This window comes from Panthera tigris, chromosome E3 (genome assembly GCF_018350195.1).
Source record: "Panthera tigris isolate Pti1 chromosome E3, P.tigris_Pti1_mat1.1, whole genome shotgun sequence".
Taxonomy (NCBI): domain Eukaryota; kingdom Metazoa; phylum Chordata; class Mammalia; order Carnivora; family Felidae; genus Panthera; species Panthera tigris.
The window spans coordinates 31,616,667-31,639,467 of record NC_056675.1 but is presented as its reverse complement, the minus strand read 5'-3'; the positions used below and the strand labels follow the sequence as shown (position 1 = coordinate 31,639,467).

General features: G+C 43.5%; 1 protein-coding gene across 3 annotated transcripts in view; it reads right to left on the bottom strand.

The window, feature by feature from the left end:
- Positions 1 to 830: 830 nt before the first annotated feature.
- Positions 831 to 22,801, bottom strand: part of GSPT1 (G1 to S phase transition 1) — a 38,516-nt gene continuing 16,545 nt past the window's right edge. For all 3 annotated transcript variants that reach the window (XM_042971032.1, XM_042971031.1, XM_042971030.1), the window contains exons 4-15: positions 22,491 to 22,718; positions 21,459 to 21,492; positions 18,246 to 18,323; positions 16,104 to 16,284; positions 15,319 to 15,473; positions 14,777 to 14,917; positions 13,601 to 13,694; positions 12,514 to 12,594; positions 8,578 to 8,751; positions 7,615 to 7,704; positions 7,268 to 7,436; positions 831 to 5,558 (exon numbers count right to left, since the gene is read on the bottom strand). In XM_042971032.1, coding sequence (XP_042826966.1) covers positions 5,506 to 5,558; positions 7,268 to 7,436; positions 7,615 to 7,704; positions 8,578 to 8,751; positions 12,514 to 12,594; positions 13,601 to 13,694; positions 14,777 to 14,917; positions 15,319 to 15,473; positions 16,104 to 16,284; positions 18,246 to 18,323; positions 21,459 to 21,492; positions 22,491 to 22,718 — 1,478 coding nt within the window. In that variant the 3' untranslated portion in view covers positions 831 to 5,505. The remainder of the gene's footprint in view (positions 5,559 to 7,267; positions 7,437 to 7,614; positions 7,705 to 8,577; positions 8,752 to 12,513; positions 12,595 to 13,600; positions 13,695 to 14,776; positions 14,918 to 15,318; positions 15,474 to 16,103; positions 16,285 to 18,245; positions 18,324 to 21,458; positions 21,493 to 22,490; positions 22,719 to 22,801) is intronic.

Below are 22,801 nucleotides of genomic sequence, written 5' to 3'. Positions count from 1 at the left end.
TCTCTGCTTTAAGACGCATCGATAGAACGGGTGTCTCTGAAACCACTTCCATGGGCCAGGAGATCTAGAATTCTCTCCGGTCAGTCTTTACATGCCGCAGTCCAGTGCCCATGAGTGGTTGGATGCCCAGACACGTTTAGGCCACAGGGTTTGCCGTGCGGGGATGGTGATCCTGTCCCTGAAGAGTAGAAACGTGTTGACCCCTGTGGTTACTCACAAGCCACTTAGTTAGAACTTTCCTAATATGAACCCCTGCTTTAAGAGCAAGCTTTAATAGCAAGCCTTTAAGACTCATTCATGCCAAACACCTGTACTGCAGACCGATTCCCAAAACCTGTCACCTAAGATTGTTTAAGCAAGAACTCATTCGGTCTCACAGAGACAAAGGAATATGCAGGAACATACTGTTGCCATTCCCCGAACCACTGTGTTTACTGCCTCTCTACCATTAATTTCTTCTCTCCGGGCCCTTCCTTTCTGGATTGTTACTAAACATCCTGAACATAGAGGTTCGTACTTGTGACGGAATCCCTGATGGCTCCCCAACTCTGTTCATTTAAAAACCATGTACTGTGATATTTATGATTAGGCACCTCGGACTTCCTACATGGCTGTTAAGACTCAGTCACGTGGGCCATACAGAGGCCTTTGCTTACCATGTGCAAGCAGACCACACATGTGCAAGTTCCTCCGTCAAAGAGCTGAGGGGACCTGTCCACATCTGCTGCTAGATAGTTCCAGGCCCTGAGGCAGGAAGAAACGATGTGAAGAAGGGACAGAAACACACAGGGTATGACAGGATAGGCAACTGTAAACACACAGACAAATCCTTCAAAAGGGAAGATGACAATCTTTATTGTTATTACAAAAGCAATTTTTTTTTTTTTAACTTCAGTCATTTGAATAATTGCAAGAGCGACTAGGGGCTTAATCCTCACACAGGCATCAAGTCAGGCACAGTAGGTAGCTACAAATCATAAGAAAAAGGTCTCTCTACCTTGGATTCCCACCGTTCCTACCTAGAGAGCATTCTGCCACGCTTTGGAATCAGGTTAAAAACCCCAGCAGACCTACTACTCCGTTCCCTTGAATTCTCTGGCTTTTTTTTTTTTTTAAATGAGAGCTAGGTATTGTCCTATGCTGTTTAGTAAAACCTAGTCGCTAAATCCTGGCCTGAGAGAGATCCCCATTTCCTTTAGAACAGAAGAAACTTGTCAACTCAGGGGGGTCCATTTCTGAGAGCCCAGGGGGGGTCCCTAAAACGCAGACCTTGGGCTCAGAGCGCAGGTGCACCTCAAGCATGTGGATGGTCCCCTGAGGAGCGCGGGAGCCCCGGGCAGCGGGAAGGAGGCAGCAGGGACTCGGGGGGACGTGCGGAGCCTCGGGAAGCACGAAACGTCCTTCCACCTTGGCTGGCCACAGACCTGAGGTTTCCAGTGGTAGGTTTTAAAGGGCACAGTGGCGTGTGTGGCAAGGTAGAAAAGACAGTTCCCATTCCGACGGCTGCTTGCAAAATTCCGCCTCATCGGACGTGGTGCCTATCCGCTTTTCCCTGACGCTGGAGAACGTACCAGGTTCTCCTGTCCACTCCCCAACCTCCAGGCGCTGAGAACATTCCTTAGTAATTGGCTCGGCTAGCATATTACTGTTTCAAGGAAGCATTGGATTAGAGGTATGTGAAATAGCGTATTGACTGAAGGGAAGTCTCAGTATGTTCTAGGATACCAAAAGTCAACAGTACCCTAGAGCCCAAACCATCACAGGTTGAACCAAACCTACCTGACCTGAATTCTGGCAGTAAATTGGTTCAAATGGAATCCACTGAACTGTCTTGAGGCAAATAAAAACAGTTCCGATTCCACTCACTAGGAAATCTAATCTAACCAACTGACGGCTAAATTGAAACCTACCAAGAAGTCGTCTGAGTTGTGCATGTGAAATTACATTTATTTATTTACCAAGCGGCTGCCACGGCGATCTCTGAAGAAACAAAGCGTGGACGTATTAGACGGCATCGTGCTAGGGTCACTGAGAAAGGAGCTGGAGGAAATAGAAGCCATGGCATTTGGAGACAGAATATCGTCCCCTAAAACCTGCTGACTGCCGTCTGCCTCACGCACGTCTGTGAGAGGATTACTAGCACAGTTTCTCTGAGAAGGTAGGCCAACCCTGTCCAGAACATCGGATCGTTCAACAGTCCGCTCTAGTGCAGCAAACTAGAATGTTCACAAAGGGTTTTAAAGGTTTCAAAGTCGCCGGATGGTCAGAGCGGTCCTAAGAACGATCTGCCCCTCGACTACCTGAAGTCCCTCCCCAAGGCAGCGAAGCCACCAGGGACGCAGTGGCGGGGCCGTGAGGAAGGCTGACAGCAAGGAGGGCAGCTGAAACGCTGCCCCGTGGGACCGTCCTCACAGACCGCGGAGCGGTGACAGCCGGGGACTAGTGTTCCCGAAGACGCCAGGGAGTCTAGCGGGGTTTTGTCAAGAGTTCATCACGGAAGCAGCGTTTGAGCGCAGGCTCGCCTTGTTCTTGGGTCGCAAAACCACATCTGATGGAAAGTATGACCCCAAATATCCCGCAGCACTTCCGTCACGGTCCAAGCGCATCAGCCCCTTCAAAGTCCGTTGCATCCCGGAAAAGCCGTTCTCGTGACCAGTGTGAATTACCACTCGTTATGGCGAACCGCCTGTATTTTCACAACTTACAAAGGTCTGATATCCGGGTATCACAGATTTCAAGACTTTCAGTTCCAAACGAAGAAATACGCACGGGCTTCATTATTCAAGAACACTTTACTCTCTGTCACCTCGTTTCATGGCGACAGCTGCTCGGTCCGACTCTTTGGGTTTGGTTTTACGTGGACTTTCGCTGGACAAGTCCTTTTTGGCAAATTAAAGACAAGAAACAGATGCTAGATTTACCCCTCTCCCGCAGTCAAGGGTGGAAAATGGCAGTTACTTAAGATGTTCATTTCAAGGATAGCTTTCTTGTCTTAAATTCATTAATTTAAAAAACTATGAATAATCAAGCATGAAAGTTGTATCCAGAACATGAATGCAAAGAGATGCAAAGAAAGTTGTGATTCTAACGTATCTACGCCAAAGCCAGAGAACAAACTGTTTCGGTCTGTATCACCCTCGTCTGCGGTCAGCTACCCTGCGTTTGCACCGTCAGCCACAGCAGCACACGTGCGCTTGCAGAGAACAGAACGGCAGCACAGGAATCCGAACTGCTTTGGAAGGGCCCGGCATCGCCCACGGCCAGCTCCCTTCACACGCTGCATTTCCCCAACCAGGTCACCGGCCAGGGTCACCAGGAGTTTAAAATCTATCAGCGCTCTTCGACGCGCGCGCACTTCCCGAAGAACTTCAAAGCCCACAGAACGTAAGGTGGTGGTTAAATTAAACAGCGAGGTTTCTTTTAAAGCATCTGATTATTTGCACAAATGTAAAACGAATCCGGTGAGATCTTTCTTTCGTCATTTGACTTATCTTCGTGATCTTTTCTTTTTGAGACGTAGGCCTTTCACAGCCGGCATCCGTTCGTCTTGCGGCAGAGTCTTGGCAACGTGTGCCTGATATTCTAGAAGTGTAAATGTTGTAATAGCAAACAGAACTGGTTTTCAAAAATGAGTTCAGTTTAAAAATGGAAATCTAGTTTTGGAAATAATTTCAACAACTCTTACGCGTTTAAAGATTCATTAAAATCTAGGCAACTGCTATTCTGTTCCTATTACCTTGGAAGTACAAAAAAGAGGCGTTAAGTACGGATTAGACCTCCCCTGTTTCCCCGAAAAATAAAAGCCCAGAGATTTGCAGACATAGTAAAATTTAGCTAAATTTCATGCACTTTAATAGCCACGAGTATGGTTCTAGGGAGCTTTAGGGCAAGAGCTTTGCTCCGTCCCTAAGGTACAGCCTCATTCATGAAATGCATGGTAATTCGAAAGTTAAGAGAACAGAATTAGATTAAGTTTTATATTTTGTGACTGGAAATGCAGTCTGACTAGGCTTTTCTTTTCTGAGGAAGATTACAGGGCACACTACATTAAATACACAATTACAAAGTATCTTATTTCGAGATAAACCACAGTCTAAAAGAGGTCAGGTCTTCGACAAACGGCAACACTGAAAATCAAGGGCGTTGGTTGGGGGGTGGGGGGCTTCCCAGGAAACGCAGAGAGCGGCTCTTCCATTTCCCACTTACTCTCGTTAAAAATTTCAAAGTCACGACAGCTGCAGTCGAAAGTCAGCCTTCCATCTAAAAACCCCCACAATGCTCCAGTGTGGCTCTTCCAAATTTCAGGTTAGCAAATTTCAGCTTTCTATTTAAGAAAACAGTTTCAAATAATAGAAAAACGTCGATACTGTGCTTGATTCCACTGATCACTGCTAACTTCCGTCCGTGCAGATTCGGGTGGCTCTAAATAGGTGTTCATTTAGTTGCTGGACGAGATGCAGCTTTCGCCAGCAAGGACCATCCAGCCTTTAAAATCACCGACACAGATAGTAAACGGTGTCGTTCGTAGAAGTGGCACTTGCGACTGATACGGGTTTTCATACTAGATGCATGCAGCTCTTATAAATACTAAAGGAGGCATTTTTTGCCAGGTCTCAACATGCTGTCTTTATTGCAAATTCCGCTAATTTAACGAGTGAATGGAATTTTCCGTAGGGGTACAATTTCATTATGCTTTACTTATAAAAACGACAGTATGCTGTTCTTTAACTTTAAGACAACTTACTGTGTTTAAGAAGTCGTGTTAAAATACAAACTGGCAGAACGTAAGGGACAGACCTACGAAAGCAGCGTCACCGTCGCATAAAGGCGTTTAACTGTATGTATGCATTAGCCATCAAAAGGAGGGGTCCAACGAGTTCTTTCCTTTAATACAAACACGAACATCGTTTGTAAATGCCTCATTTAAAGTAGTGGATAGGGGAAGGAGTTTAGAAAAGTCCAAGCAATAAAATGTACTCAGTTACTTGGTAAGTTAAAAAGCTAATGCAACAGTGTTACATCCAGATAAAAAATATTATTCAAAAGCAATTCAAATACCGAAAAGGATTTCAAATTGAATATTTTATTAACATGGTAGTTGTCTCTGTAACATGTGCACACACACTCGCACACTCAGAATGATCTGCCTGGGGGAAAAAGACTAAGTAGGTCTAAGGGGAAGATGAAAAATAAAAAAATTCCGGTAAGTTTTCATTATTGTAGGCAATTATGTCCACATCACTTACAAAGCTATTGCCAAATCTGTCCAAGGAAGCAGAGTTTGGGAGGGGAGGGGAAAAAAAACCTGGGGGAAAATTCAACAGTGGCATAGCAGAGCTCTCAATATGAGAAAGCTGACATTATGTGGACTTTTGCTGTGAATTTCGTCTTTGCAAAATATGGGGAGAAGTTTGTCAATGGGCAGAAAATGAGAGAAGGCGGTGTGAAGTAGGCTTTTGCAGTCAATTTTCCTCACAGTACTGTGCAGGGTCATCAAGAAAATGCTTAGTCTTTCTCTGGAACCAGTTTCAGAACTTTTCCAATTGCAATGGTTTTACCTAGAAATGAAATTTAAAGAAACACAAACAAAAACCCTTTTCAGTAGTTAACAGCAAAGCTATGTGAGGTATTAAAGCTGATTACTGTAAAACATAAAACTATTTTTCATAGTGCAAATTTCTGACTGGCTTTACCACCAAAGGTGTGATTTCTCATCAGGTCGTCTCAGTAAGTGGATCTTTGGAGGGTGGGGGGGAGCCGAAAAGAAACTACATTTCCTGTTATCACAAACCCGTGTGTGGACAAGTACACTGTGGAGCGCCTGTACCACGGCATAGTATTTGGCAATAAAAAGGAATGAATTACATACGTGTCCTAACGGAGCCGAACCTCAAAAACGTGCCAAGCAAAATAAACTAGATACTGAAGACCACAAAGTGTATGGTTCTGTTTATATGGCATGTCCAAAAAAGGCAGAGAGGGGAAGATTTGTGGTTGGCCGGGAAGAGGAATACCAAGCGACCGTAAACAGGTGTAAGGGCTGTTTTTGTTTTTTTTAAGATGTTGTGAATATTCCAAAATCAGAATGTGGTCATGACTGTACACCCTGTAAACCCACAAAAATTCATGAAATTGTACACTGAAAACAAGTTAATTTCAACGTATATAAATTCTCTCAATAAAGCTGTTAAGAGGGGTTCTCAGTCCTATTTTAAGAGGTTCGAATCCCATCAGGTCACGTGAAGAACCTAAAAGCCAAGCACCTCCTTAGGAAAACAAGTAACTCTGGGGTTAAACACTTTTGCTAGGTTACTTTCTTCTGGCCGACTGATTTTTATCAGGTTCTAACCGGCAACTAAGGTTCTCATTTTGTTATGTGAACAGGACAAACCCAGTGACCAGCTTCACTAGTACCAGATACAGACTTTAAAATAAAATGGAGCCAGTCTCCGTACAGATTTCTCTGAAGGAACGTCTGAAGGAAGGTTCAGGAACTGGACACACTGTGTTCCCCGTGCTCTGCACAGCTGCTGACACGCAGGAGACACATCGTTTTCTGTCGAACAGAACCGGGACTAACTGAGCTGCCGATTCTGTATCTCAGCTGAACCACAGTGTTTTATGTAAGGTTTTCCACCGTCTTAAACTTAGTTACCTAAGTCAGAAATACTAATAAGCCACAGGGAGCCATTTACTAAGAGCCGCTGTGTTTTCATGCTACCAAAGACTTCCACGGCCACAAGACAGGAAAAGCACAGTTGTTCAGATTCACTGAGAAGTAGGCAGAAGGACACCAACACTCACATAAAAACGCTACTAAACCTCTGTAAAAATTAGGTGCTAAAAAACCATCAGCTTCTGTATCCCTTTTATCCAACCCCCCCATATCCATGTAGTGAATGTTTTATCAGACTTGATTTTCAAATGTCTTCTGACCACAGAAATGACAAGGTTTTACTGCAGAGGCTCGTATGGCAAAAAAAAAATGTGCCTTCCAGGGTTAAGCCCTCCAGGATGGGCTTTAATCACTCACGGTACAAAGGATTTCCTCAGAGAACGTCTTGTTTAGTAAATAAACTAACTCTCAAAGCCCACTCCTTGCAAGAGATCAAAATTAAGATTCTTACAACTACAGCATATACTGCTAAAATGCACGGCCGATTCGGTCTGCTGTTCAATTCCCTCCGCTCATAAAACGTTACAGGAATCTGTCACAAAACACGCACCCAAGTTTTCTACAAACTCGTGATGCGTGCGGTACTCTTACCCTCATCCCTTAAGGTAAAGCGCCCCATCTGAGGGAAGTCTTTGAAGGTCTCAAGGCAGATGGTTCCCGCCGTCCTTAAGCGAGCGATGCATACTTGATCTTGTTTCACGAAACGGGGTCGGGTCTTACTTTTCTCTCCTGATTTTTTGTCTACCAAGCAAATTAAGGCCTGTCCAAGAAAAAGGAGGAGGTCACAACGGTGCCGAGTGAAAGAACCTTTAAGACAAGGAGTGCAGATACGAGTGCCTCACTGGTGCCGATCCAAAATGATCGAGATGAGACGGTCTCCGAACCCATACACCAACAAAGCCCCCGGTGCTCTTAATGACCTAAGAATCGCGACTCACTGTTATTTCGACTTCCTCAATGCAGGTGTGAATGTGCAGCACCGCGTTATAGCCCGGGCAGATGATGGACTTGTGCTCTATGATCACTATCTGTCAAACAAAACAATGCACATCTTTATCCCTGGGGTGAAACAGACCTGACCGTCCCGCAGAGCCACTTCGTACCACCGGAACGTGGAACTCACCATCTCGGCAGGACGCCAACTGAACTTATTTTTGAGTTAGAAGTGCTGGGTCAAGCGGCCTGACATCCAAGCGTGACCGCGGAGATGCTTCCCCTGCCCATCTTCTAGGCCACAGCCCGACTTTAGAAACCCAGCAGGCAGACTGCCCTAAGAAGCCTGTCTCTCCAAGCCATCTCCTCCCCGAGGAGTGAAGGAACTCACTGGCACTACAGCTGGTTCTCATTTGTTTTGTTCCAGCTGTGAACTTTACAGTTTTATCCAATTCGCAATGACTAAGGCCCAGCAGAAGTAAACAGCCCCGTACCCAGCATCAAAACCTATCCTGCCTAGTCACAGGAGCTCGTGACAGAACTCGAAAATTCTGTGAGCTACGCCAGTCGTGCTCCATCATCCCTGTGGGGAGGTCACGTAGCTAAGAACACGGACACCCTGTGTCTTCGTGTCTGGAAGGGGACTTACTCTGAAGAAACAGACACAGCCTCATTTCCAAGGTGGCTGTGGTCTCCTCAAGAAAGACGCTCTGAGCAAAATGTTAAGTCGTAATACTTCTTACCAACAGGTGACCAAAACTAAAAAGGAACTTCCGAAGAATACCACCTCTTGAAGACCGGGTGTGAGTGACACATCGCGGTGGCCGTGATATGTATGTATGACCTCCCCTATCTCATTCCCCTGCTACACACGATGGAGGGTCACCAGTGATCAGGCAAAGAGCATTTACATTCTAATTGCACATGGAGGGTGAAGACCGCTAAGGCAATTACAATGACTAGTCTACCTGGGCATCAAATGTGCGTCCAGAATGACAAAGATTATTAGGGTCACAAAGGATGAATCCTGGGAGAATCTCTTCCTCTTCAATTCCTTTCAGTCGGATTTTGAGGTTTTCACCTGGGGCTACAGAATCAGTTTCTACGTCATCGGAAAGGATTCCAAGAACTTCCACGTTGTGCTTGAAAAAAAACCAAAACAAAAAAAAACACATGCAAATAGACCCCAAACTGGAGGTTTTCGGACACACGCGCTGCACGGCAGAATGTAACGTGATCCGAATGGTCCCTTCAAGCCATTTTCCTGCAAATCGTGGATGAGCCAGAACGTTTATTAACACTGAATCTAACATCTGGATTTGAATTTGATGAACGTCATTTTTATTACGATGATTACATTCTAGGATTTCAAAGGACACCGTTTCTACTACCTCTCAACCCCAAATATCTGAAGAGTGTACGTCTCCAAAGTTTTCTGAACAATTAAGCTTTGAAGGAACAGTCACTAGGGGCACCTGGGAGGCTCAGTCAGTTAAGCGTCTGACGTCGGCTCAGGTCACGATCTCACGATTCAGGAGTTCGAGGAGCCCCGAATCGGGCTGCGGTCTCAACGAAGAGCCTGTTTGGATCTTCTGTCTCGCTCTCTCTCTGCCCCTCCCCCGCTCTATCTCGACAATAAACATTAAAACTACATACATTAAAAAAAAGAATACCGACTAATGGGTACAGGATTTCCTTCTGGGATGGTGAAAACGTTCTGGAACTTGACAGCGGTGACAGCTGTGAATGTACCAAATGTCACGAATGGTAAAACTGCCATCTCTTACCAGTTATTTAAAAAAGAGCATACCGGTGGGAAAAAGTGGGAAAAGCAATACCCACCAGCGTTGCCTTACTTTACTCCGTCTCTGCCCCTGGAGAGAATTCGTCTTTTTAAAACACATACCCCAAAACAAAACAACCTGGTGACGGCAGGTAAGGGGCGGCGAATCCAGAATGCACTCTTCCCCTCCGCGGCGGGCTGAACTCCAGTCTCCCCTCCCCGACCCAAAACGCTCTCCTTTCCCAGAAGGCAGCTTAGACCTTTTTCACAGCTGTCGAAATTCCTTCCAAGAAGTGAGATGGAGCCAGATTTATTAGCTAAAGTCTTTACGGTAACAGGACAAAGGGGCAGAAACCAGCAGTCCGACCGCACACAAACTAACAAGTACTGTCTGCTACTTTCTGTCCAATAATCCAGCGGGACAATCCCTCTCCCAAACACGCTCTTCTACGGCTTAACGCAATGAGGCCAGTCCAATCTTTAAATTAATCCAGTTTCAAAAATTAAGACAGAGGCCAACAAATTCTCTTGGTTTATGAAAGGTAAGGGGCACCTGGGCGGCTCAGTCGGTTAAGTGCCCGACTTCAGTTATAGCCACGATCTCATGGTTCCTGAGTTCGGGCCCCACATTGGGCTTGCTGCTGTCTACCTGTCAGCACAAAGGTTGCTTGGGATCCTCTGTCCCCCTCTCCCTGCCCCTCCCCTGCTTGTGCGGACTCTCAAAAAGTAAGGAAAAAAAAAAAAGGCACTAAGGATTGTCTGCTCTAAATACCTCACCTAAGTGGAATCATACATCATTTATCCATTCACTTGGCACAAGGCCCCTGAGGCTCATCCATGCTGTAAGCCTATGTCAGAAAAGCTGAATGACAGTCCATTGTACGTACAGACGTTTCGTTTGTCTCCTCATCGGTCAATGGCCATGATCGGCTGCTTCTCCATTTCAGCTTTTGTAAGTGGTGCTGTGGATATCGGTTCTTGGTTCTTCGAGGTCTGCCTTCCTTTCTTTCGGGCACATGTCCTGAAGTGGAACTGCTGAATCGTGTAATTATTCTATTTTTAAAATGTGGAGCAAACATCGTTATGTTTTGGCATAGCCGCTGTGCACGCTTACATTCTCGCCAACAGCGTACGAGGGTTTTCCAATTTCTCCACACCCTCACCGACATCTGCTATTTGGGGTTTTGATGGTGGCCATCCTGACGGGTGCGAGGCGCCGTCTCGCTGTGGTTCCGATTTGCATTCCCCTGATGATCAGAGACGCTGAGATCTTTTTCAGGTGCCTGCTGACCAGCTGCACATCTTCGGAGACAGGTGTAAGACCCCTGCTCATTGTTTAGTCGATTATTTTCTTTTTTTTTTTTGAGGACTTGGGTTTTTTTTTTTTTGTTTTTTTTTTTTAATTTTGAGAGACAGCAGAGCGTGAGCAGGGGAGGGGACAGAAGGAGACGGAGAGAATCTTCCGCAGGCTCCAAGCTCAGTGAGGAACCCAACCTGGGGCTCGATCCCATGATCCTGGGATCAGGGCCTGAGCCAAAATCAAGAGTTGGACACTCAACCAACTGAGCCAACCAGGCAGGCACCCCGTAGTTCTTGATATATTCTGGATTTAACCCCGTCTCAGATTAATGATATACAATTACTTTCTCCCATTTCGGAGGTTACCTCCCCATTAATTTTTTAATGTAAGATAGGCATCTGTGTCTTTTAAAATACTGAACTCTGTTCCACGGAGACTCAGCAGGACTAAAGCGAACGGAGTTTTTAAGGCTTCCCTAACGGCCACAGCCCTGCTACAGCGACCTGCCCGGCAAGCAGCTCTAACGGGCCTACGAGGACGCCTCCCCTACGGCCAGGGCCTGGCACTAGGTCACTTGCTCACAGCAGACTGTACTTTTCTCTCTGTTGTGGTGGCCACTCCTGAAGTTTACCTTTTGCAGCCACTTTCCATTGTACAATTCAGGGGCAGCCACTTGGCATTTCACAATATTGTACAACCATCACCAGTTATCTAGTTCCAGAACATCTTCATCACCCCAAAAGGCAACCGTGCCTTTCATTAACCAGTCACTCCCCATTCTCTGTCCCCTCACCTCTTGGAACCACCAATCTGCCTTCCATCACCACGACCAAACTACTCCTGTGACTGCTCTACGGATTTACAATGAGCACTATTTTCATTCGCTGTCCCTGACATTCAACTGCGGCGATAAATACCTTGGTAAAAAGAGACCAGGAGAGGCTACTCCAGTCTCCAATGCATAAGGTATCAAGAAACCTCAAAGTACAATTTGTAAGGCGCCAATTATACCTAAACATTACAGTGGCAAGGGATACTTTTCCTAATTCACTGTGCCTAGAATAAGCATGGTGAAGAAATTCTCCCTTAAACCCAACAAAATCTCTATTTGGAGGTTCTGACGGCTCAGGCCTACTTTCCTACACAAACATCTTTGGAGCTGGGAGAGAAGGCCGCTCGGGGAGGCAGGTAACAGTTCCTTAGTTACATGTCTGTCATTATCAGCAACTGAGCAGTCAGACGTAACACAAAGGAAGAATTCATGGGGGTTCTGCGTGCTTGAATGAAACCCTCTCCAACAGTAAACAACTTACAGAACGACAGGAAGAAAGAATTCACACGAGACTCATTTATGATTAAGGCAAACCCTCTTCTCTAAAAACAGGTAAGGAACACAGATGGGATACGTTATTTTATAGTATCCAACGTAACTATGTACAAAAAGAAAAAAAAAAAAAAAGGCCAATGATACCATGGTTAAACCTGACTTTTCATCCCTGGCTTGCTCGATGACCCAATGTGTTAAGAGCAACAAGTCACTTAACCACTCCAGACCCCTACCCGCCTCTTGTGAAAGAACAGAGGCAGAGCTGTCTTGATAAACCTTTTAGCTCTAACATGGTGCTGGCCCCTCCCCATCTGTCACTGGGTCGCCGTAATACCACTTACTCTGTAGTAAACTGTGCACGTGACGTTAATAAAATGTAGTCATGGATTTTAAAAGTTTTCTTTTAACGGAAATCCCTAATTTTTTTTAAAAGTTCTAGCTCCTTGCTACTGTTTTCAAGACGAAATCCAAATAAGACCATTACTAATTCTTACCTTGTTTGGCATCATCACAAGCTGCTGGCCTTTACAAATAGATCCTGATTCCAGCTTTCCCAGGACCACGGTGCCCATATCCTGTTTAAATTTGAAATTAAAAACACGGAGTTGCAGACTTTTATTACTATTCTACAACAGTTCAACAACCCCAAGTGAAATCTTATGGGGCTTACTCATAAAAGAAAATCTATAGCTCAAGTGGCAGAATGCTTAGGACTAATCTTAAACACGGGACAGGTAACAAATACTCCATATTGTTTGTCATCGGCACATGTACAGTGGTAACACTAAGAAGGATGCCTGACATCTAAAAAAGCACGCTACTGGAAACAGCACAGAATTTTACACGTGAAGATCTGAATTATTTGTTTCAATTCACTCCGATTCTCTGAAAATCTGAGCCTGCTTCCTCATACAAAAAATTAGAAAAATACTCGTTCAAAAAATGTAGCATGGAGCTACTGACAGAATGAAGTATTTGAGGAGGGCAAAGCAGGACATCGATAAAACTTCAAAAGCGCGTTGCTGAGGCTGCGGTCCGACCAGCACTCACGTACTCTGCTCCCGGTATCTGGAAGGCTACTGGTCAGTATCCATCAACCGTAACGTGTAAATCCTCTGCCTCCAGCAGTTTTTCCTTGTATGACTTTCTTTCTAAAAAACGATTATTGGCTTAGTGGGGAACAGCTTAAATGAAGTAGGCTGGCTGATTAAATTGCGATCCATCTATATCACTAAACAACATATGGCCACTAAGGAAGACCTCCAGGGGCGCCTGGGTGGCTCAGTCAGTTAAGCCTCCGACTTGGGCTCAGGTCATGATCTCACAGTTCATGGGTTTGAGTCCCATGTTGGGCTCTACGCTCCCAGCTTGGAGCCTGGATCCCGCTTTGGATTTGGTGTCTGCCTCTCTCTCTCTGCCCTTCCCTCACTCCCTCTCAAAAAAAAGAAATAAACATTAAAAACAATAAAAAAGAGAGACATCTATGCTATGTTGTTAATTATCAGGACTGTTTCATAATGTAAAACACAAAACAATGATTTCACCTCCCATAAAACCCAATTTCTTGAACATTCAGGGTACCTTGTACTTATCCACAATTGGCAGCCTGATTGGTCCATCAACTGATCTATTGAAGTTTGGCAAATTATCCAAATACGGAATAAATGGCAAACCACTGAAAACATAATAATATCCATTAAAGAGCAGCAACATAAGTATTAAAATTTTAAGAAATTACAGGACTGTAACTTTATACAAAAAACAGTTCTAATAATACTTCCATTCTACCCACGTACTCGCTCATTCAACCAATTTATTATCCAGTTCATTTCCTTCATTCTTCAGAAAACGAAAAAAATAAATAGCTCTATAATATAGAATATATTATAATAAATATTATATACATATAATAAAAAAGCTTCCTCATAACCTTAAGATTTAGAAAATATTTTATAGCAAATGGCCTAGTTTGTAATAAATTGGCTACATTCTGCTCCTTAATTTTACGGACTTTTCCAGCTCTAAAATCAGGATTCTATAAAATCATTTCCTCTGTAATGCTACAGTGTATGAATTGGGAGGCTTCATACTGCCAAGACAGCAATGCTCCCCAAAGCGATCTACAGATTCAGCACACTCCCCATGAACATCCCAGCTGCCTTTTGGAACAAGGTGACAAGTTGATGTTAATGTTTGTGAAGATATTCAGGGGACCCAGAATAGCCAAAACCACCTTGGAAGAAAAAATAGTAATAGTAATACTAATAAAACTCAGAGACACTTCCCAATTTGAAAAACTCACAAAAACTCAGTAATCAAGACTTTAACAAAAAAAAGGAACCCAAAATGCAGCAGACATCTAACTGTAAGAGCTAAAACCACAACAGGTTTCGAAGAAAATAGTGTGGCTCAGTCTTCATGCCTGAGTTAGGCAACGTTTTCCCAAGTATGTCCCCACAAGCACAACCAACAAAAGAAAACACAGACCGGATTTCATCAAAATTAAAACCTTTTGTGCTTCAAAGGACACCATCAAGAAAGGTGTCCCCGAGGAGAAAACATCTGCACATCATTTATCTGATAAAGGACTTCTACTCGGTACATAAAGAACTCTCCCAACTCAATTAACAAAAAGACCACACGATTACCAAATGGGCAAAGGTCATGGTGTTTTTGAAGCCGAAGTCAGAGAAAGTATTTACTGAGATTACTTATAAAGACATAAATTTTTTCTCAACAGAAGAAAAGGTTACTTACGTGTACCAAGGGCAGAAATCTGACTGCTCTTTAAGATTTGCTCCAGTCAGTCCTGAGCAGGGCATAAAGTGGATGTCCTTTTTGGGATTGAAGCCAACTTTTTTCAAAAATGGCACTAGTTTCTCTTTGCATTCTTCGTATCTATGAATATTTATAAATAACTCCATTATAATAGGAAACAAGTGAACTCCAGTTTCATTATTAAACACATCAAGGTTAAAAAAATTTTTAATGTTTATTTATACTTTTGAGAGAGACAGAGACAGAGCATGAGAGGGGGAGAGGCAAGAGGAAGACAGAATCCAAAGCGGGTTCCAGGCTCTGAGCTGTCAGCACAGAGCCCGAGGCAGGGCTTGAACTCACGAACCGCGCGCGACATCGTGACCTGAGCCAAAGCCGGACATTTAACCCACCGAGCCACCCAGGCGCCCCCAACAGATGAAGGTTTCAGAAAAACCGCAGGGGCAAACAGCACTCGGTCGCAAAGCCACCCTCTGTCCCACTAAGATGCCTGTTCAGACCAGGAAGACGGCAAAGCTCACCTCTCGCTGCTCCAGTTCACTGTCGGGTCATCCATCTTATTAATGAGCACGATCAGGTGCTTCACACCTGCCGTCTTTGCCAACATCGCGTGTTCCCTCGTCTGTCCGCCCTTCTCAAATCCAGTCTCAAACTCTCCCTTCCTAGCAGAGATGACCTATTCCAAGAAATGCGAGAGTTTACTCTTACACATTCACGTCTACCCTCCGAGTAACGGGGTATCTTTCCTTTCAGTTTTATCAAAGCTTTTTGCAAGAAAATAAAAATAAGTGAGTTATACCATGCATGCTTTTGAACATCCCGATATCTAGATGGCTGAAGATTTTGGTACATGTTTGTACTGATCCCCTAATTTTCCAAAATCTAGCACGCCTTTATAATTGACAATTCACACCTGCATGTGACTTAGTGCCGGCACACGGACAAAGCGAACGACCCTGCAAAATGCCCAAAGGCCTTGAGAAAACAGATCATTTCTTACTCAGTTTTGTACCCACTGCACACGGGAAATATGCAAAACGGATCAGGCATGACACTGAGCAGACACTAAGTTCTGACACGGTCATAGATAGGAGTGACGGCAGAGAAAAGATGAAACGCTGTTTTCCTACGTGAATCCAATTACAAAGATTGCTTGAGAGCAGGTGAGACAAAAGTGACGTCTGTGACTGGAGGCTACGGCTCGCTGCAACCTGAGTTCTAGCTGTTCGAGGGTAAAATCAAAACACTTCACAACGAAGCAGGGCTGCTACCAAATACACAGGTGGACCGGAAAGGTCTTTCTTACCAGAACAGCCAAATCAGCTTGAGAAGCGCCACCAATCATGTTTGGGACAAAACTCTTGTGGCCAGGGGCGTCCAGGATCGTGAAATGCTTCTTTTCTGTTTCAAAATAGGCACGGCCCACTTCGACTGTTTTACCCTTGTCTCGTTCTTCCTGATTTGTGTCTAAGGCCCAAGACAAGTACCTGAAGTAATTTAGAAGAGTAATGTCACTAAGAACATATGAGTTTTTAAGATATTCTTCTACCGCTAAAGGTATAATGAGGACATCCAGCTTTATGTCCAGAATGCAACATTTAAATCGTGAACAGGACAGCAGCGCCTGGCTAGCTCAGTTAGTGGATTGTGCGACTCTTGATCTCGGGGTTGTGAACTGGAGCCCCACGTTGGGTATGGAGATTACTTAAAAATTTTAAAAATCAAAAAAAAAAAAAAAAAAAAAAATCACGGGGCGCCTGGGTGGCTCAGTCATTCGGCATCTGACTTTAGCTCAGGTCACGATCTCATTATTTATGAGCCTGAGACCCACACAGGGTGATGAGCCCTGCTTTTTTCTCTGTCTCCCCGTCTCTCCTTCCGCCCGTCCTGGGATTCTCTCTTTCTGTCTCTGCCTCTGGCTCACTTGTGCCCTCACTCTCTCTCAAAAAAAAAAAAAAAAAGAATAGGACTGGGTAGAAATGAAAATTGATAGAATAAAACTTTTATTATTGTGATTCAAACATTTATAGCTTTTACAAATATCCAGGCAATTACAGGTATCCCGATTTTTGAAAGTTCACGTTATGCCACTTTGCTTTTACAAACAACCTACCTTAGTACCTGTTCTTACAAACTGAAAGATACTCAAAGAGGATTTTTTTTTTTTTTTTTAACGAAAAAAAGTGAAAAGCAAAACTAGCGTTCAGCGTTTGTTCTGCAGCGAAGGGCGAGACACGGCACTGAGCGGCCAGGGCGACACCACGCGCTTCTGCCCCAGGAGCCTCTCAGCATCTCTGCGTCAAGCTGTCGCAGCTTTGAACTGTGTCTGCGCATCTGGGCTGTATCGCCATTTATTGTGTGTATCCGTTAGCACAGATGAGTCCTGAGGTATCAGAAAAGCCCGAGAGATTATCCTCTGAGTCTGGGAATGCTCAAAAAATGTTTTCCAGGTAAACTGATGACAATTGCTTCTTTGCTTCATGCCATTTTGGCTTACAAAAGATTTGAAAGGAATGTTCTACTTTTGGATATACAGGGGAAAACCCGTATATATATTCTATAAGCAAAGAGTATTTATGGAAACAAGCTGACTACACAGAAAGGCTACTTAGTACCAATGCCAATATCACTGTGAGTTTTTATAATCGCCTGGCACCAAGTATAATACAAGTGACGCTATGTAGGGATATTTTTCAAAAGTGAAAGCCGTGAACAACCATCTGGGAGCAATGGTTACCTGCTAAAAATTATTCTGGTATTTCTTTGCCATGTGAAAACAATTTATGTAAGTTCAAAGCATTCATAATAGTGCATATTAATTTAGATAACTCATCATCTGTATTTCATAGTAGATAATCCATTTTTAGTACAACATTGATAAAGATCTTTTCCCTCAATACAGAACAATTAAAAAACAAAACAAAAACCATGAATGTCCCAGGTAAACCTGAACTTTTAAAAGAAAGGTAAGATTAGAAGGAAAAAAAAAACTGACCCTTTCTCTCACCACTCAAAGGCAAGCACTGCCAATAATTCTGTCCACTCTTTTTTCTTTCCAGGGTTTAATTTACGTCGTTACTGATCACATCCTAAGTAAGATCATGTCACCTGCTTTCTCCCCAAATTCCACAGCAACTTGAGTTCTATTTCTGGTTATTACCAATTCTATAAATGCAGTTTTTTTAGTGGTTAGGTAACGACCCCGTCAAATGGATGGTTTAGAATTTATCCCACGAGTCTATTACTGACACTTGGATGTTCCCAGGCTCCCTGTGTAGGCTCCGAAGTCATCCGGAGCCAATACACTGTGCAGTATGAGGGCAAAGGACACCTCTCCTGTATTATGACACCATCTCAGACCTCATGCGCTTATATCACAGGAGACTAGAGAAGCAGTAGGCAGGGTTTCCTTCAAAGTAATTTATCGTGCCGTCAAGGTATACTATACCAGGTTTCTCTGTTTTTTTCTTTAGCTTCTCTTTCATATTTCTCAAGTGTCCTTTTGTCAACCATTCCAGTCAAATACCTGCAATCAAAGAAAACAAAAGTAAACATTCCATTGCTCATAAATTACTCAGAGAAGTTTAGGAAAACTCTAAAGGTCTTTAGGGGAATTTCAACCCCAGAAAACAGCTATTTTAAAATAAAGGAACCACTGATGGATGCTCAAGCCGTGGAACGTTTCAGAGGAAAAGATATTTACATAGTCTCAAATTATCTCCCCACACTTAAAGGGGAAAAATAATAACTTTACAGTGGAGAATCCAGGCAGACAACACATGAACCAAGTAATCCTGGCTAATATGACCAGGAGTAGAGAAAACACACTAAAGGGTGTCTGGATGGCTCAGTCGGTTAGGTGTCCAACTCTTGATTTCGGCTCAGGTCATAATCCCAGGGTGGTGGGATCGAGCCCCCTATCAGGCTCCACACTGAGCGTGAAGCCTGCTTGGGATTTTCTGTCTCTGCCCTTCCCCCGCCCCTCGCCCATGCTCTCTAAAATTAAAAAATTTAAAAAAAAAAAGAATAAAACAAAATAGTTGAAAAAAGAAAACCCATTGAATACTGACATGAGGCACCGACAGGATGCTGACAAGAGCACAACATCCCGTGTGAGATTCTTGCCCAAATGTACGGCCACAATCTAAATGTGAAAAAGTATCAGCTGAACCCATAATGAAGACCGTCCTAAACAGCACCCTTCAAATGATGAAGTCATGGGAGACCAGAACGAGGCAATGTCACAAGCTGGAGAAGACAAAGATGGGAAACTGGCGGACAGAACAACTGAACGCAACGTGGAATTCTAGAACCGAAAAACGCCACGTGTGGAGAAACCGGTAAAATTCAAGAGCCAGAGTTTAGTTAATAGGATTATTACAGCAATGCCAACTTCCGAGTTTAAGGACTGTACCATGGTTATTTAACAACGTTCACGTAGGGCAGGCTGAAAGAAAGTTATATGGGAACTCGGTACTATTCCTTTGTAAACTTCTAAGTCTAAACTTATTTCAGAATCAACATTTTTTCAAGGGCAAATAGAAATACTACATAAAAGAAAATAATTCTAACAGTGTTGCTCAGGCAATTCAGTCTTATTAATACATTTCAACATTCAATACTTAAAAATACTGTCAAAGTAAGATTATAATTTTAAAACAATTCCTTAGTAATACTGAACTGCTTCCCCGGACTCAATCCAAACCAAAGCCTTCCTCTGAGCTCTCATCTCTGTGTTCTCTGCAGTCGTCTACAGTGCACGCTCCTAACCAGTTGAGCACAGAATCCTAGTGAAATACCCGTGAAAATTACAGCCCATAAGCAAGAAATATACATTCTCCTAAGACACAAAATCAAACGGGCCCATCACTTCCATCCATTGATGGAAGGATCTCTATTTATTACCCTATTTTAAGGCGTGTTGTAGACTTTTTCAGAAGTTGGCCAAGATTACCAATAAGATTACTAAATAATGAAGATATGCCCTTGAGATCCTCTCATGGATGACACGGTTTAAAGAAAAGGGGTCTAATGTAGGAGGGATTAAAACTGTAAAACCTTTTTTTTTTTTTTTAACGTTTTATTTATTTTTGAGACAGAGAGAGACAGAGCATGAACGGGGGAGGGGCAGAGAGAGAGGGAGACACAGAATCAGAAGCAGGCTCCAGGCTCTGAGCCATCAGCCCAGAGCCCGACGCGGGGCTCGAACTCACGGACCGCAAGACCGTGACCTGAGCTGAAGTCGGACGCTTAACCGACTGAGCCACCCAGGCGCCCCTAAAACCTTTTTTAAAAAAGGGGGGCGCCTGGGTGGCTCAGTCGGTAAAGCGTCCGACTTCAGCTCAGGTCATGATCTCATAGTCTGTGGGTTAGAGCCCCTCATTGGGCTCTGTGCTGACACCTCAGAGCCTGGATCCTGCTTCGGATTCTGTGTCTCTCTCTGCCTCTCCTTCCTCGGCTCACACTCTGTCTCCTTCTCTCAAAAATGAATAAACATTAAAAAAGTTTTTAATATAATTAAAAACAACAACAATAATCTCTATCCCAAACCCTGAGTTCAAGAATCAAATTCTCTAAAAAAAAAAAAAGGAGTCACATGCTCCACCAACAGAGCCAGCCAGGTGCCCCCAAATTCTAAGACCTGTTACTTAAAACAATTTTTCAGGGGTGCCTGGGTGGCTCAATCAGTTAAGCGTCTGAACTCTTGGTCTCGACTCACGTCATGCGATCCAGGTTAGTGAGAGAGAGCCCCATGTCAGGCTCTGCACTGGCAGCACAGAACCTGCTTAGGATTCTCTCTCTCCTCTGTCTGCCCCTTCCCCACTTGTGTGCTCTCTCTCTCTCTCAAAATGAATAAACTTTAAAAATAAAATTTTCAATACTAGAATATATTGTAAAGGTCAACCATGATGTTTGCATACTTACACAGCTTCTACATATGACAAAAAGTTATCTTAGCATGTGAGCCAGACTACCTGTCTTTGATTAATCCACCCAGGATTTAAGAGCTGATGAATATGGAAAAATGAGATCCCCCTGCCCAAGTACCTGATTTAAGTGCTGGTTTTCATTATTCCCAGGAAAATGATATTCAAAGCAAACTAAGATTGCCTATAATCTAGGGTTCTATTTTAGTTTTTATTTTAAAAAATGTAAAAGACAGCATTCAGAAACACACTTAGTTAATGTTCTATGAGAGTGGGACAGTGATAAAAGAATTCTAGGGAATGCCTAAAATCCATCAGAAAATACTAACGATTGGGGCGCCTGAGTGGCCCAGTCAGTTAAACGGTCAACTTCGGCTCAGGTCATGATCTCACTGCTCATGGGTTCGGGCCCCGAGCTGGGCTCTGTGCTGACAGCTTGCAGCTTGGAGCCTGGAGCCTGCTTCAGACTGTCTGCGTCTGTCTGCCCCTCCCCCGCTCAAGCTAGGTCTGTATCTCTCTCAAATATAAATAAACATTAAAAAAAATTTAGAAAATACTAACTGATCACACTGCAGAAATTCCTCCTTAATTAACATCAGCTTTCCTTACAGGTAATGTCTTTGTACCTTTTTCAGGTGACCTGTTTGATTTCCTTTGTATGACTGTATGTTCACAATGCCCAAAATTTATTCAGTCAAATTAACTTTATTATTTAACAAAAAATACAGACTTACATTATCTGTCCTCCAATGGTTGACTTGCCGGCATCTGAAAGTAACAACATCATCAATAATATGCAAACCACGGGTGTACAAAAAAATAAAACAAAACCCACTATATACACTAACACAACTAAAGGTACCGCTTAGCACATAAAATTACATGATGTCGCTTGCAAATGAAGCTGCTAAGACCCCTCCCAGCTCAACAATGACGTACTCGTACTCGTGGTAGAGAAGAATGGAGAACTACTTTACTGATAAAGAAGATTCTTGAACAGACTGCTCTCTGACCTTCAGCTAAGAGCACAGCAGCAACAGAATATCAATTACCCAAGGGCATCCTCAGGGGAGAGCGAAAGCGCCTGAAGAGCTATGAACTACATTTAGGTCGTGTGCCTTTCCCTAATTTTAGCAAATACAGGCATTCCTTTATAAATTTCAGAGGCAGTCCTTGCTACTAAAATAGTGTGGTATAGCATTATATTCAGGAGGAAGCAGAGACAAAGGGAAGGAAAAAAGAACACATAATTCTGTGTTTTCTCACAATTTGGGGGATAAGTCAGATGGTCAGGGAATGTGAGAGTCCGTTAAACAGGGTTTTCTTTTGTGCTAACCAGCAACTTGACAAGCATCTAGAAGTCACAACAAATTAATTTCCTAGGTCAGACAAAATGAAACTATCTAGGTTGGATGAAGCCCATAAAATAAACAAATTAACTGAAGTCACCCCAAAAAGGAAGCACATTATCTAGGATATTAATTCATAAATGTCTTAAGATGCTTAGCCGCCGTCAGTGTGGATCACATACAAATATACTGAAGCTTATTTTCTTCCTGCTTCTGTGTCATCACAAAATTATTTCTCTGTCCCACCTTCAAAATCAAAGCGTTGGCAATTTTTTGCCAGCTTAAAAAAAACCTATCGAGTTAAAAATCAGAAAACTTTTAGATTAATTCAGTTCAGTTTCACTAAACATCTCCAAGTAGCTGTTTGATGTACCCCAATGACCGGTCATTTCTTTCACCGCTATGAGTGCAACTTACCTACGTGCCCAATGAATACTACGTTTACGTGTTCTTTTTTAGGAGCCCCTGGCGGTGCAACCACAGATTTAGGTTTTGGTATTTCCTCTTCCTCCTCCATCATTTCTTGGGCGCTCTCCTCTGGGGGTCTCCCATCTCCCAAGGAACCACCCCCTGGCTCTGCGTCACTTATTTCTTCTTTGTGCTCCCATGATTCTTCTGGGGACATTTCTGTCTCCCCATTCTCTACTGAAATAAGACACTTAACTTAGTACTCTGAAAAAGAATCACAATCTGTACTCTAAAACACAGATGCCTTCAAACAACTAACG